The 19,533-nt window shown below is 47.9% G+C and overlaps 1 protein-coding gene across 1 annotated transcript; it reads right to left on the reverse strand.

The window, feature by feature from the left end:
• Positions 1–34: 34 nt before the first annotated feature.
• On the reverse strand, positions 35–14,179 carry Foxp3 (forkhead box P3). The gene is made up of 13 exons (XM_076918890.1): positions 14,122–14,179; positions 7,952–8,031; positions 7,224–7,451; positions 6,607–6,711; positions 6,373–6,511; positions 5,922–6,009; positions 5,743–5,847; positions 4,862–4,949; positions 4,654–4,734; positions 2,238–2,388; positions 1,498–1,574; positions 986–1,087; positions 35–820 (listed from the first exon to the last, which is right to left on the reverse strand). The coding sequence occupies exons 3-13, from the start codon at positions 7,428–7,430 to the stop codon at positions 677–679; spliced, it is 1,287 nt and encodes a 428-aa protein (XP_076775005.1). The 5' UTR covers positions 7,431–7,451; positions 7,952–8,031; positions 14,122–14,179; the 3' UTR covers positions 35–676.
• Between the last annotated feature and the right edge of the window lie 5,354 nt (positions 14,180–19,533).

The following is a 19,533-nucleotide window of genomic DNA, read 5'->3' on the forward strand; positions in this document are numbered from 1 at the left end:
TGTATATTCATGGAACTCACAAGATACAGTGGAGGGGGCTGCATGTGCGTACATGTACATGTGTGAGATCTGACAAGCTGTCTGACTTGACATTTTTGGGCATTGCTTGAGGCTGTGTATGATCAGTTATGCCTGTGTGCTTTTCTGGGATGTAATTCTGAAGGTTCCGGTGTTGCCACTGTGCAAGGGTTTGCACATAGACCTATGCTATGTGTGATAGTGCCCACGGTTCCAGATGCTGTGGGTGAGTGCTCTGGCGTGAGTCAGTAGGACTGCAATCGTGTGCGACTGCATGACTGTAACTTTGAGAGCCAAGACAGGCTCTTCGTGTTTTAGAGTTTGGGTTGAGTCCAAGGGACAGTATTATTATGACTGTGTCTGCCATCTTTCTGCTTGGTAGTCACCAAGGCAGACTGTATGTATAGCTGGTTGTGAGGGCTGTTTGGCTGAAAAGCTCATTTTGGGGATAGGTTGGGGCTAGGGGCTGGGATCGGCACCCCTCTTAGCTTTAAGGCAGATGATATGATCCAGGGGGGCAGTTAGTTAGGGGGCAGAGGCCCTGAGAGGCAGAAACATCATCTCCTGGTCTCCAGAGGTATGTCCAGGACTTGTCTTCTTGCCTCCACAGCCTAGGTCACATGTTTTGGCCCCCGTCCATCTTTTCTTGGTTTTGAGGTCAAGGGCAGGGGTTGGAGCACTTGCTGGGGCGTTGGCTCCTCTTCTTGCGAAACTCAAATTCATCTACGGTCCACACTGCTCCCTTCTCGCTCTCCACTCGCACAAAGCACTTGTGCAGGCTCAGGTTGTGGCGGATGGCATTCTGTGGAAGAAGGAACGGGACCCCAGACAGGGATGGGGTGGACAGTCATCCAGTGAGCTGATCAGACCTGAGGCTGAGCCTGACCTGCTCCTTCCCCACATGTCTAGCCCCAGGTTAACCACCCTTGGAGCCTTCCCAGCCGCCAGTGTGTACAGAGGTACTCACCTTCCAGGTGGCAGGGTGGTTTCTGAAGTAGGCAAACATGCGAGTGAACCAATGGTAGATTTCATTGAGTGTCCTCTGCCTCTCTGGAGCTTCCAGGATGGCCTGGAAGTTGGAGTCAGGTGGAATGAGGGGCATGTTCCTCGGGTTGGGGCTGAGGGACAGCCTAGTCTAGGCCCTCTGAGCTGTGGTAGCTTTGTAATTGTGGGTCAAAGGGAAGGAGAGAGAATAGGGTGAGGCATGGGGTCAAGGGTGGTGCTAGAGATGGGGTGGACAAAGGATTGGGTAGGTTTTAGTGTTATAGTTTGCTTTGCACTGACCTGGCTTGTAGTAGTTTTGAGTTAAGGGATAGATCTGAGGTGAAGCTACCAAGAAGGATCACATCTTGCGGCTCCTCAGAGAGGTTTGTTAATGGGTGAATTCCACTCTTGGTGTAGTGTAGGAGGCAGGCAGCCCCTCCCAGCTTCCCTCTCCACTGCCACCCCCAGCTGCTAGGCCTAGGGTGCTTTGCTTACCCATCGGATAAGGGTGGCATAGGTGAAAGGGGGCCGCATATTATGGTACTTGAAGTAGTCCATGTTGTGGAAGAACTCTGCAGAAGGTTGGCATAGATCAGACCCCATGGCCTCCTTACACCCTACCCCACCTTTGTCTGTGTGGTGACTCCAAGGCCTGAAATCCTCCCATTAGCACCAAGGGTGGAGGGGGTCTGTGCTCACATACTGATACGATACTGTTTACTGAGTACCTGCCATAAGCTGTCTCTTTGCAGCATGCCTGCTAAAATAGCTCTCCTCACTTTAAGAAGGAGTCAAGTAATTTGCACATCAAAGGGCATGTAAGCAGCTCAAGTGGGATAGCCAGCCTGACACCAAAGAACTGTGGTCCCTGGGAAATTCACAACCCAGGCCTTGCCGGTGGGAGAGGATTGGCGGCCTTGGATGAATCCACCCGATTTCCTTGAGGTGGGGTGGAAGAGAGGGTTCTTTGGAATCACTTAGCCAGGCCCTTCCCTCATGATGACCAAATGAAGTAGCAGATGTCAAGTAGGTGAGGCCTGGCTCCAGTCCCCAAAGGATACAGGGCTGGGGCTATCATTTGTAATCTTTGGGGGCTTCTAGGCCTAATAAACTCAGGTGCAGTTTCCTCGTATTATTGGTGGGGGTGAGGGGAATGGGGGAGCTCCTTCGTACCCCCTGGCACCGGTTGGTATTAGAAGCTTGGGGTCATCAGATGGGGTGTCGACTATACTGACCTGGAAAGGTGCTGTTTCCATGGCTTCCCCAGAGGTGTCTCCGCACTGCAAACAGGCTGTCTGAAGCCTCCCGGGGACCAGACCAGGCTGGGAGAGCACTGCCCGGGGTGCTAGTGGCTACGATGCAGCAAGAGCTCTTGTCCATTGAGGCCTGAGGGGTTGGGAAGAGCATGGTGATTGAGATGCTTAAGCTGGTCATTTCATTTATCCTTTCAAACATTAGTTTGCAATTTTGTTATTAATTAAATTTGTTTTTAGACAATTTTGTACATGTATGTAATACACACACACCACTTTGACCCTGGCTCCTCTCCCATTGCTTATCTTCTTCCTCTCTCTCTCTCTCTCTCTCTCTCTCTCTCTCTCTTTCATTCATGTCTATTCATTTTGGTTTTAAAATAATAATAATTATTATTGACAGGGTCTTACTACATAGCCCTGACTGGGCTGCACCTCTCAGAGATTTACCTGCCTCAGTCTCCTGAGTATTCCTCCAGGCTTGCCTATTCATTTTCTTTTTGTCTTACTTCATTGTTTTTTTTTTTTTCCTGAGACACTCTCACTATATCTCTCTAGCTGGCCTTGTACCTTCTATCCTTACCATGTCTGGAGTACTAGGATTATAAGTGTGTGCCATCTCATCTGGCTTGCATATATATAAATAAATTTTTTTCCCAGACTGGGTTTATCTGCGTGGTCTTGGCTGTCCTGAAGCTCAATGTATAGACCAGGCTGGCCTCGAACTCACAGAGATCTACCTGCCTCTGCCTCCCTAGTTCTGGGATTAAAGACAATATGCCACTATACCAGGCTTACCATTTTACTTTAAAAAAAATGATTGCTTGGTTAGTTGGCTCCTTATTTAGGTGGGCTCTCACTCTGTAGTAAAGGCTAGTCTGAATTTTACTGTGTATCACAGGATGGCCTCAAACTTGGGGAACTCTTGCTTGCTGTATTAATCTCCCAAGAGCTGAAATCACTGCCAAATCAGCTTGCATTTTATTTTAGGTATATGGGAGTTTTGCCTGCATGCGTGTCTGGGCATCATGCATGCCTGGTGCCTGTAGAAGGCAGAAATGTGCATTGGCCACACTGGAACTGGAGTTAGACATAGTTGTGGGCTGCTCTGTGGGTGCTGGGAACCAAACTCGGGTCCCTGAGCTATCTCTCCAGTCCCCCAACCCCATTTTATTTTAAAGTTTGCATTTACTTATTTGGTTATATTTATGTCTGATTTGTATGTGTGTGATGTGTGTATACATGCAGGGTGCTGGGATTAAAGGCCTGTGCTATCATGCACAGCATTTTAGGTAATTCTGCTTCCACCTAAGTGCACTGTGATTACAGATTTGCAGTACTGCATCTGGTGTGGGTGCTGCCATCTAAACTCAGGTCCTTCTTTTGTCAGGGGTGTTCAAGACAGGATTTCTCCATATAGCCCTGGCTGTCCTGGAACTAGCTGTATAGACCAGGCTGGCTTCCAACTCACAGAGATCCACCTGCCTCTGCCTCTGCCTCCTGAGTGCTGGGATTAAAGGTGTGCGCCACCACCACCCAGCAAAATTCAGGTCCTTATACTTGGATGGTGATCATTCTTCCCACTGAAGTTTCTCCCCAACTCCTGTTTATTTGTCTTTTAGAAGAGTCAGGGTCTCTCTGTGTAGTTCAGTCTGGTTTTGAGCTCAAGGGTTCAAGTGATCCTCCTTGGGCCTCTCTAGTAGCCAGAACTACAGGTGCATACCACTGTGTCCAGTAAGGTCAATGCTTTTGAGAAGGGGACCATCCTTTAGTCAATTGCAGGCTGTGGTGGAACTCCATAAAGCAGCATCTTAGTTAGAGTACAGGCATGAGCATGCTATGAAGCCATAGATGCTGGGGCTGGGGGTGAGCAGAGGCCGAATTCAGATCCCCTAGCATCCAACTGTGAATTTGGGAGCATCAACTAAATCTTCCTGACCTTAGTTGTCCTCATTTGTGCATTAGAATGATAGTGGTAGCTACCTCAGTTATAGTGTAAGTTCCTATCAGCCTTTGACTGGGTATGTTAAATGTGTGGTTACGCAGGACCCTTACAGTGTTTGATGTTCTGAGTTTATCTTGAAATTTGAACATAAGGCCCTCCCTTTTCTTTCTTTGCAACGCCCCCTGTGAGTTCTGCTGCTAGTACACTGGGGTCACTGCCTTCTGTATGTGGCTATTTACTAGTGCTCTGAAAAGGCAGAATCAGGATGTTTTGGAGGTCATAAGGTCAGAGGGTTTCTAAGCCGAGTGGGCGTGTCTTCAGATTGGGCATATTAATGAGGTGGGAATGGTCTGTACAGGGCAGGGCTTGCATGTGAGGACACTTGGTCCTTAAGGGCTCCTCTCTTGACCCTCCGTAGTTGAAGTCTGCTGCCTCTGGACTTGGGGTACTCACCACAGGTGGAGCCTTTGCCGATGCCATCTTCCCAGCCAGGTGGGCCTGCATAGCTCCCAGTTTCTCCTTTTCCAGCTCCAGCTGTGAGGATGTACACTAAAGTGAGGCCTCCTCCTGGTCTTTCTTAGCCACATTGTACCAAGGCCTTCCCTCCAAAGGTCCTCCCTCACATCCTTCTTTCCCCTCAGCCACACCCCACAGGCATTACCTGCTGCTCCAGAGACTGTACCACTTCTCTCTGGAGGAGGCACTGGGCCTTGCCCTTCTCATCCAGGAGGTGATCTGCTTGGCAGTGCCTGAGTAAGGAGAAGATTCCATGTAGCTGACTATGGTGGGCCAGGCCTCTTGGCTTGGTATACCAGTTAGGGAGAGCCTAGACCCTTTGGGAGATGTCCCTATGCTGTGTCCCCCCACCCCCACCCTCTGCTTGCCTTAAACACATGTTCTTCAGCAACTACTGCCTTCCAGGCCTGAGCTTATTTATTTACCCCTTGAATCTGGAAAAAGTGTTGGGGATGACATTAGAAAGGAGGTCATAGGGAATGGCATTTCAGGTGACAGGCGCAGCCTATGCAAAGGCCTGGCCATGCAGGACATGCATCATTGCCAAGAGTTAGGGATGATTAGCAAAGTACACAAGGGGAGGGATGGCAGATAGAAAGCAGAGGGGAAAGAGCTCTAGTCATCCAGAGGAACAGACATTTGGGGATCAGTAATGTGTGTTGCGTGAGGGGAAGTGGGACAAAGCAGTTAGGCATGCGGGTTCTGGAACCTGGCTGCCTGCATTCATATTCAAGATCCATCACTCTGTGTGAGCTCGACTGACCTTAATTTTCTGTGGCCTTAGATCCTTTTGTGTGGAAAATGAAGGTAACTATCAGCATATACCTTTATTATCATGCCTCTTCCTACATTTGAGGTAACCTGGGCCTAGAGACCAGTAACTTGCCGAAGATCACAGAGCCAGGGAGGGATGGAGTGTCAACCTTTACAAGTCTTATCACCCACTGAGAGGATGGTGAGTTGGGGCATGCAGCCCAGACCTTTGTTCAGACAGCAGAACTCCGTGGGTAGGGCCAGGTTACTCACTTAAGAAACTCTTCCGGCTCCTCAAAGACCTTCTCACAACCAGGCCACTTGCACACTCCATTTGCCAGCAGTGGGTAGGATCCTTGCGGTGCAGTCAAAAGGTTGCTGGGGGTGGGAGAATATGGGATGTCAGCAGAGGAGTAGGCAGAAGGCGGGGGTTGCCAGCCCTGCCAACTCACCTGTCTTTCCTGGGTGTACCCGAGCGTGGGAAGGTGCAGAGTAGAGCTGGCTCCCTGGCCACCCATTCCAGACTGGCCACATTGATCCCTGTGAGTAGAGACAGGGTACTTCTGGAGCTGCAGGCCAGACTCTACAGCTTGTCCCAGAAGGTCCCTCCCCTTCCTGAGCCTTGAAGACTCTGTCATAGGACTCGGCTGTTCCCACAGTCTGATGAAGCAGCCTAAAGATGGCTGTTGGTAAGTGAGGGCATTTGGACTAGTGATAGCAATTTGTGATTTTTTTTTTTTTTACATTCTATGTCTTCAAGGTTCTAAGGCTGACATTTTTTGGAGGTTGGAGTTTCCATGACTCTTAAGACCCTTCTAGACCTCCATAGGGCTATAATTCAGAAAAGTTTACATTGTGTATATTCAAAGACTGGAGAACTTGGAGATACTGTGAAGGTATTACCAGGTGGCAGGCCAGGCCGGGCCTTGAGAGAGAAGACCCCTGTGGCAGCAGCAGGCGGTGGGAGGCTGATCATGGCTGGGTTGTCCAGTGGGCGCACTTGTAACACAGGGGTCTGGGCATGGGCGTCCACAGTGGAAAGCTGTGGAACATATGGACCGTGGCTCAGCTGCGCTTGGGGGTCTGCTTCACAGCTGTTCTGTTTTTCCCTCCTCCCAGCCTGTTTAGATTCCATACCTGATGCATGAAGTGTGGTCTGTCCTGGAGAAGTGCCTGCAGGTGGGGTGAGGGACCTAGTCGGGCTCCAGAGGGTGCCACCATGACTAGGGGTACCGTAGGCAGCTAGAGGGAGAAGGGAGATGCCATGAGATGCCGTGTTCATAGTTCTGTGTCTCATCCATCAGCTTTTCACTAAAGTCCCACATGGTAGGAACTATGGACATACCCAGTTCACAGATGTGGAATCTGAGGCTCATGGAAACTGAATTCATCAAGGTCAAAAAGTTACAAGGGGTAGAGCTGGCCCTAACACTGTTTGTCACTTTACCTTCTTGGGCCTCAGCCTCTTGTCACAGTGGGATGAGAAAACATGGCTATGCCCCTGGGATCATAATAAGGTCTCCTATCAGGACAAGGATTAGGAGTGGTGGGGAAAGCCTCGAATCTCTGAAGCCTGGAGAGTGGGGATTTTCTTGGCCCTGCAATATCTGCATAAGTCAGACTTGCCTGGGACCCATAAACCACTTCCTGTGCCCCAGCCAGCCCTCCCTCCTGCCACATGCCACAGTAAAGGTCGACACCTATAGGCCCAAGTACCCCACCCTGCTTGCCCCATTCTGGGCCTCGGGCCTCACCTGCAGCTGTGATGGTGGCAGGGGGTTCAAGGAAGAAGAGGTGTGGGCCCCACTTCGCAGGTCCCGGCCTTGAAAGGGTCCCCCAGGACCCCTGGTCCCTAGGAGTTCTGAGCCCTTAGGTGCAGTCTTCCAGCTTGGCAAGACTCCTGGGGATGAGCCAAGGGCCAAGGAAGGAGCCATAGGCTTGGCTGGCCTGGGGTTGGGCATTGGGTTCTTGTCAGAGGCAGGCTGCAGGGACAACAGTGGAGTGGAGTCACATGCATTCCAGGGGTAGTGTTAGATAGTCAACCACTTGAAGCATTACAGATAGCCTCTGGTCAGAGTAGGTGATGGCTAGGACCTGTCCCAAAGGGCCCCATAACTATACCTCTGGTCTGTCTTACATACATATGTGCTACCCTGATAGCAGGAACACAGATATATGTATCCCACACATGCACATATTCAGCACCTCACTTTGCTTACATACACCACACAGCCCTGTCACAAATGTGTGGCAATGGGAGTTGGTTTGTGGGACCTCAGCCCTCCAGTGCCCCCTGCACTCTGCACAGGCCACACAGTCTTTGTCGATTCTGCTGGGGCGTATCTTGGACTCTCTTCCCATCATTTTATTCCAGTGACTTGGGCATGGCCTCCAGAGTTTCCACGAGCGGGAAGGCTCCAGGGATCTGTACTAGTAGGAAGTCTACTGCCATAGTGAGGCGAGTGGTGCTGCTGCTACCAACCTGGATAACGGCAGAGGAGCTGCTGAGACGCGGCTGTCTTCCAAGTCTCGTTTGAAGGCAGAGTCAGAAGTTGCAGGAAGCTTGGATGTAGGAGATGAGAGAAAGGGTCAAGATGACATCTAGGTTTTTGGCATAAGCAGCTATGGCAGCGGGCATTACCGGAGATGGAAGGTAGAGGATGGGGGAGCAGACTTTGCAGTGATAGTCAGATGTGGCTAGATGCAGAGGTAAGCAGTAGATGCAGGGTAGACTCGTAGGTAGATAGCTGAATTCAGCACTGCAGAGCTCAGAGCCACAGCACGGGTCTGTCTTCTCTATGCTTTTGTCTGGTATGGAGTTGGCATGGCAGGTGCCAGAAAAAAAGAGGGACAGGGTTTCTTGATCCAGGGCCCCTGGGAGCTCCTCAAACTAGCCCCAATTTCTGCCCTTCAAGCTTGTAATTCCTATGCCACCTCTTCTTCCTTTAGCCAGTCTTCTGATTTCCTTCTCAAAAGCCCTACACGGCGACCCAGGTCCCTGTGCTGCGCCCCAGTACTTTACAGCCCCTTAAGAGAGTGGCTTTAGTTTTTCAGGATCCTATAGTTCCAGTCAGAGAGGAAACCAGATCTTGAACTGACTATAGAATTCTACCCTCATTTTAATTAAGAGGATAGCCAGGTCCAGAATTCTATAGTCTTCTCATAGCCTGGGCTCTCCTTTTCTTTTTAGATAGGGTCTCATATAGCCTGGGCTAGCCTGGAACTTACTGTATACCCAGGCTGTCCCTGAACTCCTTGCTTCTGCCTTCTGAGTACTGGGATTACAAGCCACAATTTCAGGCTGATATTGCCTCATCTTTCTCTAGGAAGTATATATATCCACGTTTCCCCTGCTCTGTGTATGTGTGCATTTGAATATGTCATTCTCCGTTCTACTATACTACATGGGTTGGGTATATAGCTTCTGAAAACAGCCTGGGGAAACATGGAAGAGTTTTGGAAGGCAATTGCATCTTCTTTGCTATCTTGTCTGGGGCTCATCAGAGCTGAGGGAGATTCGTATGAGAACCTAGGTAGTAAGACTAGTGTGTCATGGGTTAAAACAGCATGAAGAGTCTGGGTCTGTGGAGGCTGAGACTGGCTTCCTAGAACCGTGATGCGATGAGCTGAAAGACTGAAGGCAGGCAGCCATGAGGCGATGCTTCTCCAAGAAAGACCAGCAAAGGAAAGTATCAGAAGTGAGAAGGTCAGGACTTAGAGGAGGAAGCAACCCTGCTGACATCTTCATCTTGGTCTTATAGCCTCCAGAATTATAACATGATAATTCTATGCTATGTAAGTCACCCAGTTTGTGATACGTCATTACAGTAGCCCAAGCAAATGTGTATCAAGTTTGGTGAGTAGAATTTTCCACTATACTGGCTTAGCCCACATGGCTGGACCATGGTCACTTTTGAAGCGCTCTGCATATTTGTTCAGAACTTATAAGAAATCTCCTCCTTAAATACATCTAGTGTGACTGTGTGAAGCATCAGTACATTCTCAGAAAGGGGACCTGAATTGGATATGGTCTGTCTAGTGTGGTACTAGGGACCAGGAGGGCTGGGCTGGCCAGCCAGCTTCCTGCACTGTCTGTTGGGGCGTTCCTTTTTGACTGTTTCTTAGAAGCTGTATGGAGGTTGTTTCTGGGACATAGAATATGTTTTCCTATCGGGGTCTACATCTGGGCCCTGTTGTCACAACCCCAACTTGGCCAGATTTTTCTGCCATTGACGTCATGGCGGCCGGATGCATTGGGCTTCATCGGCAACAAGGAGGAAGAGAAGGGGGCAGATAACCCACCCCACAGGTTTCGTTCCGAGAAGTGGCTAGTCTATCCTGTAGCCGGATAGGCCCAGGTTGGGTGATGTGGGTGCTAGCGGATGTGGTACGTGACGTCCATCTGGCTACCATGTGAAACCCAAGTTCTATAGGTTCTGTCTTTCTTGGATGTCAGAGGGGCCCAAGGTTGGATGCTTGGTGAGTATTAGGCAGGCCTCATGGATATTGAGACCCCTTTGGGTCTTCAAATGCTGTAGTAACAGAAATCCAGAACTGTAGGATATCATTTCTGTGGGGCCAACGGATTTCAGAATCTCAAGAACACAGACTCTATAGGGTGCATGGATCCACCTTCTCACTATGTGGATCGATGTCCCAGAGCCCAAAGAAGTGGGCACCACCTAAAGCCAGGAAGCTTAAAACTCCATAAGGCCTCTTGCTGGGTCTGGATTGTCAGCATGTTCTCCTCACTCTCCCTCCTGAGCTCCATTAAGGCAGAGGATTGGAAAACCCTCTACTGTCCTGATCTGGGGCCAGGCTTTGCCCTCCTGGGACAAAGGGGTCTTTGTGTCCATCTTTGAGCCCAGTTTGCCCTTCTAGACTGGGGAGGGAAGGAAGATGGAGGAAAGCTGGGGTCTTTCTGTCCTCCTTTCTAATTTGGGACAGTAACAGGAGCCATCTTGCAAAGTTAGTACATATAAAATGGTGAGCAAATGTCAGTGACTGATAAATAAATGGCCACTTACATATGGTTCCAGACCCGCTCTCCTGGGACAACTTTCCCCAAATCACAGCATTCTTCCAGATATGGGGACAAGAAGAAGACATTTGGCCTGGCCCTCATTGAAAGAACACACCACCAGGCTTTTGGAAGGCTCCCATAATGGTGGTCCCAAGGAACCCAGAGGGTTCATACCTAACTGATAGCTCTCCATCATTACTAGTATTCTTTGGTCAGCTAAGGCTTCTGACTCATGGGGCCCAGAACCTCACACAGGCGAGAGCTTGTGCGGCTTGGCCCCATGAGATGATTGTGGACTGTCCTGTGTAAATCTGCATCCAACTCCTGAGAAGGTAGAAGAGGGAATGGCACCTCAGGTCTCCTGTAAACTGCCTCCTGGATACTGAGAGATAAACTGAGGCCGGCAGTGGAGGATGGTCAGAGCCAGTGTCTGAGAATTCTGAGGTCTGATCTTGGGTTTAATCCTGACACAACATCTCTGTGAGGCCTTGGAGGGGCCTTCCTACCCATCTGTGAGCACAGTTTTCCCTTCTAGACTGGGGACGGAAGAGAATGGCATGGAGGAAGGCCGGAGTCTTTCTGTCCTGTGTCTGGGGTAAATTTTTTGGATATATATATATTGCCGTATGTATGTATGTATGATATATATATATATATATATATATATATATATATATATATATATTATATATGCATATATATACATATATACATACATACATATATATATATCATGTGTGTGAATACAGGTATAGAAGAGATACAGATAGAGATGTAGAGAGAGACATGAGATGGAATAGAGCACACAGACAGACACTGTGAGCAGTTTAGAGAAATAGTGATAGAGAAATAATGAACAAAAGAATGAACAAGACATAGGACAGAGAAAGAGAAGGAGAGGGAGAGGGAGACAGCTGATTGATCCAAATAATCCCTGGCTTCTGGCTAATGCTGCTAGGTGCCAGAGACACTCGTGGCTGCTATTGAATTGATTTGCAAAGTAACATCAGAAAAAATAGTGTGGGCTTTGTACAAGAATAAACACTGAGAAGATCAGAGTAGAAAGCCTTGGCATAGACTTATGCACAGAGGGAATGGAATTTGTGATGAACGCAATATTTCAACATGAGGAAGAGTGCAGGACAGATTACCAAATGATTCTCAGATTCTCAGAGTTAGGGGAAAATCAAGTGACTAGGTAGAATGAGAGCCCACTTTCCCACCCATACCTCTCTGCCCACTTGAAATGTCACTGTCATCAGATGCTCTAGAGTAATTTCCAGATCCATTAAGGAGATACATTTTAATGCCCATCATTGCTGTTTGGCCTTGTGCTAAGCGCCTGCCATGATTAATAGATATAACCCTCAGAAAGATCCTCTGAGGTAGGTCCTGTTATAATCATCACAGTACATACGAGGAAATGGAGGTACAGAGAGGTTAAGTGCCTGGTTAAAATTCACACAGATGACTTGAAGTGAGGCTAGGTTGTTCCAGACAGTCTGGCTCCTGTACCCACACTTTTGACCTCTACAGTAAATGGAAAAAATGAAGCCATAGAGGAGACTGGAAGCCAATACGGGGTGAACAGTTATCTCATTTTCAAGTGCAAAAGACTTAAAACACAAAACCATAGACAGAAACCACACCAGAAAAGAGTAATCTGAATACATAAAAGACACGTGCATTACAAAGCACAATAAATGGGAAAAAGCAAGTGATAGCCAGGTGTGGTGGCTTATGTCCTTTATCCTAGCTCTGGGGAGGCAGAGGCAGATGGATGAACCTTTGTGAGTGTGAGGTCAGCCTGGTCTACACAGTGAGTTTTAGGCCAGCCAGGGCTATAGAGTGAGACCTTGTCTCAAAACAAAAACCACCCCCTCTTCTAGCACACAAATAGTGCTGGAGAGATGTCGCCATGGGTAAGAGCACTGGCTGCTCTTCTAGAGGAGGTAGCTTCTCATTTTCAAGTGGCAAAAGACTTTTAAGACACAAAACCATGGAAAGAAGCCACACAAGCACCAGCACCCACACAACCATCTGTAACTCCAGTCCCATGGGATCTCACACCGTCTTTTGGCCTCTGTGGGCAGACACACATATGGTGCGCATGTAGGGGAAACATGCATGCCCATAAACTAAGTAAAATGAATACAATTGAAATACACATACACACAAATGATGAATTTCAGGGAAATGTGTGCCATATACACATAGCCAATAGAAAGGTATCCTTTCCAAATTAAAGCTATTGACAATTTTGAAAAATCCTGAGCACTGTAGTAGGACAAAGAACCTGATCATGGAACTCTGGCCCACAGAGCACAGATGGCCAGTGCTCATTATAATTAACCCAAATGTAAAATTTAACTGTCATTTTTCTTATGATGGGGAAGGATTACAAATGGTAACACACACCTAAAATTAGCTTGAATGGAGACACCAGAAAATAAGACAATGTTTTGGAAAAGCAGTTTGTAGAGACGACAAAACCCCTTCAGATACACACCTCTTCTTCCCGGGCTGCTCTACTTTTAAGGATCCAGGCAGTCAGGTGTGGATTTTGGGAATCAGAAGAAACCCGAATGTCCTACCATCAGCACTTAATTCAGGCAATCAAAATTCATGGCAGACATAGAAGATCACGTGTTCATTTTTTTTAGTATACTACAAAAATGGCATTGCTTGAATAAAAGCAGAAACAAACCCAATATACAGCATGATTCTAATTTGTTTTAAAATACTAATAGCAGACAGCGAGAGAACTTACCATATACAAGGCATAGTACCATAGGACTAATCCTGCAGAGACCAGCTCACTCTAGTCCTTAACTGCCTGCTCTCCTTGAACATAGATTCTGGTCACAGTTTTACAGTCCTTTGCTAAACTGTGGTTGATCGAGAGTGTTCTCTTATGTGACACAAGCAGAAGTTCAGTTATATGCTAAGACAGACTTGACAGCTCACAATCCTCCGAAGACACACAGAACTGACACCCATTCTTGGAAAATAGAGCTCTTGAGCCATTATTATTAAGTGCCAGTGGTGTACAAATCTCTGTGCTGGATACCGGGTAGAAAAGCAGCTGAAGGAAGGTGAGCCAAGAGTCAGGGAGGTGGAGGAAAGAAATAGAACATGGGTGACCAGTCTGGAAGAGACGGACAGGAATATTAGCCAGAGCCTGGGAAAGACAGACAGAGCCTGGGAAAGACAGCCAGAGGCTGGGCACCAAAGGAGAAAGACAGACAGGCAAAGAAGCAGAGTGAGGCAGGAGAAGAAATGGAGGAAAGCAGAGAAAAAAGAAACAAGAGATACAGTTCTAGTTTCTAGTTCTAGCTGGACAACATTTTGAGTTGTCCAAAGCTCCGGCACTCATGGAGACCAACAGTTGATAGACACGTTAAAAAAATCCTGTCTATCTGTGTATCAAACAGTCAATGTACTTCCCTATCTAAGGACCAACTGCTCCACCTATCTGACATTTAGGATGAGTGGTATTAGTTTTAAAAGTCCTTACCTGGAGTGGCCGGGTGTTTTCAGCTGTACTGGAGGGCTCCTGACACCCCCCTACTTCCCTGCCACTTTGTCCAGCAGAGCTGTGTCTGGTGGGGGAGAGCAGGGACACTCACCTTGGTGAAGTGGACTGACAGAGAGGGATCAGCCTGGCTTGTGGGAAACTGCCACATTATCAAAAACAACTTTGCTTTTATACCGAGAAGAAAAACCACGGCGTGGAAGCCGCAGACCTCTCTCTTCTAATAATCCATTTTTTTTGTGAGTGTGCTGATAATCGCAGGGTGGGGGGGTTCTTGTAGTTTTTTTTTTTCTTCTTCGCTCTCTCGCTTTGTTTATTCTTTTCTTATGAGACTTAAACGGAAATTTTGAAATTTTGGGTTTTTTCTTTGCCCTTTACAAGTCATCTGAAAATATGATTTCTTCCCCTCACCACAGAGGTAAAAGGTATCAATGAGATAACAGTGCTCATGAGAAACCACAATTTCTTAAACAAAAGTGTGTAGAGTTAGAAAAAAAAACTGAGGGAAAATAAGTCAAATCACAAAGGCATCCCGGGGCAGGTAGAGAAGGTAGAGACACCATTCTGTGCGTGAGACGTTTGGGGATCGCTGGGTTGGCCAGAGGATGGGATTTGAAGCCTGCCATGTGACTGGGAAGCAGCAAAGGGGGAGATGGGACAGTGCTTGATCTCCAGAGGCTTCGTTCTACTCCAAGCCTCAGTGTTTCCTTAGGGAGCATTAGTATGACCACCACCGTTTTTGTTGCCGAGGCTTGGGAGACTTGGACATTCCTGTAGCCTTTCTTCCCATAGAAGGCAAAAGGCATGGAAGGCAATTCATGGAGAAAAAAGTGGGCTGTACTCCCTCCCCCCAAATTCACAGAATCAAAGAGTCTCAGAATCGCTGGCTCCCAGAATCTGCTGAGAGTCTTTGAGTGAGGAGGAAAGTATCTGTACATCATGTTTCTGCTTGAGTACCCTGACCCAGCAGCCACCCACCTGGGAACAGCCCTAACGGCTGTTAATGCAGCCAGTATCACCAAGAAGGGCTAGGGGAAGAAAGGCTGGCCATGCAGCTCAGGGCCATAGTGCTTGCTTAACATACACACGGCTCTGGGTTATTAAAAAAAAAATACACAAAGCAGCCCAGGGTCCCTGTCCTGTCAGGAACAATATAACCATATCCTGATGATTCTAAACTTTGCCGCATTCTACTTTGAAAAGTCCCAGTTTCACACACCAGTAATCCCAACACCCCAGAAACCGAGGCATAAGAATCAAGAGTTTAAGGCTGCTTGGGGCTATATAGCCAGATTCTGTATAAAAAAAAAAAAAAAAAAAAAAACCACCGCAAACAACAGAAGGAAAGAAAAGTTCCAGTTTGCAAAGTTTAGGATTCTAAACAGCCGCCATAATTATGGTAGCCAACATTTATCTAGAATTTTCTACATCTCAGACAGAGCCGAACACTTCTCACAAACAGTTGTGTTCAGTTCTCACCCTTTGAGGTCCATCTCATCATGACTGTATTGCTATTAGACCGATGGGCAAAATGGAGGTGCAGCTTGTTCAAGATCACAAAGTTGAAAAATAGGGGTCCTTAGCACTGGGCTCTGAAGTGACCAGTTTTCCTGAAGCCAACAGTGTCAGGTTTTAATTTCTAGGATTTGGTGGCAGGGAAGTTTTAGGACTTGGAGACTCTTCTGGAGCTTGAGGTTTTAAGGTTTGTATTCAAGATTTGGCAGGTGAATTTCCTCGATTTGGCACAGACCTGCTCCCTGTAACCACTGCTTAACCCAGAGCAGCCTCCACAGATTTTTCCTGACAAGGCAAGGCTAAGGCTTCCAGCCTTTGGTGTCCTGGTATCCTGCAGAGCTAAGAGTTCCAGGTGTCCAGCTGCATGGCCACTGCAACCTCTTTGCAAGACTGGCTTCAGGCCTGAGGAAGAGAAAGTAGAAATAAGTTTTTATTCACATGATGCTACCCTAGTGGACAATACCCACACTCCTTTGCTCTTTCCCTCATTTGCAACTTTTTTCCTTCTCCTTGTCTTCTGAGCCTTCCCCCCCAAAAGAGAGTGGCTTTCCTCATCTTAACTCACCTTTTTGGAAAAGACAAGACTAGAACTGATGGCCTGGCTTTATAAAGACAAGAGGGGAAAACAAAGTGAAAAAAAGTGAATAAAAAAAAAAAAGACCTAAAAATACCAGCCAACAACAACAACAATTAAAAAAAAAAAAAAACCTCAACCCTTCCTACCATTAGCTCAAAGCAAAACTTTCACTGGTTGGGGCTTCTAAGTTGGTGGGACACATCTAAGACCAAACATGGCCTGTGTGGTGGCTGGAAGCCGGGGGAGGTCCTGAGTTGAGAGGGAGGGAGAAACGGAGGCGGGATGAGGTCCTTTTACTTTGGAGGTCTGCAGGGATCCTAGGAGCTTAACAGTTGTGGTTGTGTGTGGGAGGGGATAGAGGAGGGGTGAAGAGGGAGTCTTGGGCAGCTGACTAGAGCTATGCCCCAAAGTTAATGATCCCTGCTCCCTGTATGCTTGGACCCAACTAGTCCCTGTATCTTCTATGTCTCTGAGACAGTTCTAGTCCCCTGCCCTGGCACCTGTCTCTTTTTGGAATAGGCACTCATCTTCTCAGGGTTCATGGTCTGGTCTGCATCCTTCTTTATATCCTTGTCACCATCTTCCCGCCACTCTGTGAGAAAGCTTGGTGAGAGAGGTGGCAGGAAAAGTGAATGAGGGGTAAGTGACACAGATTTCCAGGAGGCTACTTGAGTGGGGCCGTGGGTGTGGGAGTGTTGAGGTTACTGAAGCGTAAAAGCCAGGGTCTTTGAGGCATGGTGGCTATGGGTCCGCTTGTTAGAGGGTGGTATCTCCTCTCTACCATTACTATATCGGCTCACATAGGTTTCTGGGGAAGAGGACCGGGAGGGCTAGGAATTGATGATGAATGGGCAGGATTTAATAGGTTAAGGGAAACATCCCCAGGGAAAGGGATCTTTGACAAAGAACAGGCATAGGAGAGGAAGAGAGCCATGGGGAGTTATGCTGGGAGGAAAGGATATGTGAATGCCCTGAGGTGAGTGCACTGGAGTTTTATAGAGTTAACCAGGAGTCTGGTGTGGTTGGTGGGATGTGAGTGGAAGGGAGAGGAACAGGAGGTAAGGTCAGAGAGGAACTAGTTGGCTTGTGCCTTTTATGACATGGTGAAGGTTTGGCTTTTCCTCTAAGTGTACAGGAAGCCAGGGAGTGTTGGGAGCAGAGGAGAGACATTAAGAGGATCTCTTAGATGGCTGAATGTGGAATAGGGGATAGGAACATGGGATGGAGATCAACCAGGGGGAGATGACTGCAGTAGTCCAGGGGACTGATACTGGTGCTGATCCTGTTGATGGAGGGGTAGTGAAAAGGTGGATTTGGGATTTTAAAAAAATGATGCTAGAGACGGGATGGGACCCATGCCTTTGCTAGGAAGTGTTTTTTTTTTTTTTTTTTCCACTGAGATGCAGCTAGCCCTTTTCATTTTTTTTTTTTTTAAGAGAAGGACACACTTTGTAGCCTAGGCTTTGAATTCAGTGATCCTCCTGCCTCAGCACCTTGAGTGCTGGAATTATAGGTATACATCACCATGTCCTGCTTGGGAAGTGCTTTGGATAGATAACCTACAGGATTTGCTGAAGAATGAGACTCCGAGGCAAGACCAGGGCACAGTTGATACCTAAAATGGGCAGATAGGATGTAGTCTTGAGATCCCTTGCTGCCTTGAACTTTCAGATGAGAAAAAAAGTTCTACTTTCATTATGTCATTATTCTTCTGCTACTTGTAGCTAGACATACTCCTTTCACGACCCTGGACACAGACAGGAGGAGTAGAGAGACTATGAAGGCCAAGGGATGGCCTTCCTGTTAGAGGTGTTATGGGGATTAGATAAAAGCTCTCCCTGAACCTGGCATATGGCAGACAGTAAGTCCTAATAAGTTAGTAAATGGGAGTGGGGGATGTGTGAATGAACACGCTGGCAAAATCCAGTCCATTCCCATAGGAGGTGCAATCTCAGAGGGAGAATGAAAAGAATTCACTAGGTTAAGGAAACAGATGGGACAGCACTCTGAACAGAGGAGATGGGGAAAGGGGGAAAGAAGGCCACTGTGGGGTGCAAAGTGTCAAAATGAGCAAGAAGAGCAGGACTGATTTGAATGTACATTAGCTGGTCAGCTCGTGATGACAGACTGTCAGAGTCAATGTGTACTAAGTGTGACTTAGAAAAAGCTAATTCTCCCCCCCCCCCCGCCAAAGGCTCTATTTCCTATTTTCTGATTGATCATGCATGGTGCCAAGTCCTGAAGAACATCAGCGCTCAACTGAGGACTTTAAGGAACAGTCAAGAACGTTGCATTGGTCACAAAAAGGGTGGGAGGTGTGTGTGGTGGTGTTCGGCTGCAGGACACACCCAGGAACTGATAGGAGAACTGTTTTGCTTTGGTCTCACAATAAAGTCTGGGCTTTTAGGGGCTCTGGGAATTCGTGGGGCCATGGGGAGTCATGGAAGATTAAGGAAAGGTAAAGCCATCCCCCAGAGGCCTGATTTTATTGTCTGAATTCTGATTCTGTGCTCAGTCACTTAATAGCTCAGGCTCAGCCTATGCACCTTCTTCCACTTTAACCTATTTATTGCCTACTCACGCTTTCTTTCCTTTACAGCACCTACACTACCATCCTTGAGTGTGCTTTCCCATCTTGCCTCCAAAGTTTCTTTCCTGCTACATTTCTCTAGCTTCGGCTTTGGTTAATCCCATACTAGCACTGTCCTTTGAGATATCACAGCCTTCACCCTGGCTCCCCATCTGTTTCTTGCACCCACCTTCACTCCTCACATGCCCTAGTGCCCCCCCCCCCAGTCCCGCCTCCGTGTCTGCTCACACACTGTCTTCCAGCCTCTGTTCACTCTCTGTATTGGCTAGATCCATCCTGTTACCGCCTCTTGAAGCCATAGTGTGCGCTCATAAGACTCCCCATTGGCTCATTGCAACCATTATCGTCATTCTGTCTCTACATCATTCGCGTGCAGTTCTCCATTGGTTGTTCTTTTTATCTTTCTTACGTCTCACCGCCTACGCAACCTGCGGATCTCCCAGTTTTTGGACCTCTGGGTTCGCTCCCCACTGCCCCCGTCGCCTGTAGCCATTTCATCTTCCCGCTGTCCACCATGCCGCTCGTGCTCAGACTTTCCCACTAACTGTCATACTTCTGCTAGCTACATCTTCGGTCCCGCATTAACCCCACTCAGGCCTCTCCATTGATTCCGTTATCTTCCCGCCTCCCATACCGCCCACACTCGGGCGTCCTCATTGGTTGCTAGCTTCTCCTGCTTGTCAGTCACCGCTACGTCACTCCCGCGTGGCTGTCCATTGGCTGGTTGCCGTACCTGTCTTTATCTTGCCGCCTACGCTCCACTGGAGCCCCCACCCCCCCGTTCTAGCGTTCTCATTGGCTGCCCGCCTTTTCAGGCCCTGCCC

This window comes from Arvicanthis niloticus, chromosome X (assembly GCF_011762505.2).
Source record: "Arvicanthis niloticus isolate mArvNil1 chromosome X, mArvNil1.pat.X, whole genome shotgun sequence".
In the NCBI taxonomy this organism is placed as follows: domain Eukaryota; kingdom Metazoa; phylum Chordata; class Mammalia; order Rodentia; family Muridae; genus Arvicanthis; species Arvicanthis niloticus.

Coding starts and splice junctions, on each gene's coding strand:
- Foxp3 (XM_076918890.1), bottom strand. CDS start 7,430: ATGCCCAACCCCAGGCCAGCCAAGCCTATGGCTCCTTCCTTGGCCCTT. Junction 6,010..6,372: donor CCGGCCTGGCCTGCCACCTG/GTAATACCTTCA, acceptor CTCTACTCACAG/GGATCAATGTGGCCAGTCTG. Junction 1,575..2,237: donor TGGAAACAGCACCTTTCCAG/GTCAGTATAGTC, acceptor AACCTTCTGCAG/AGTTCTTCCACAACATGGAC.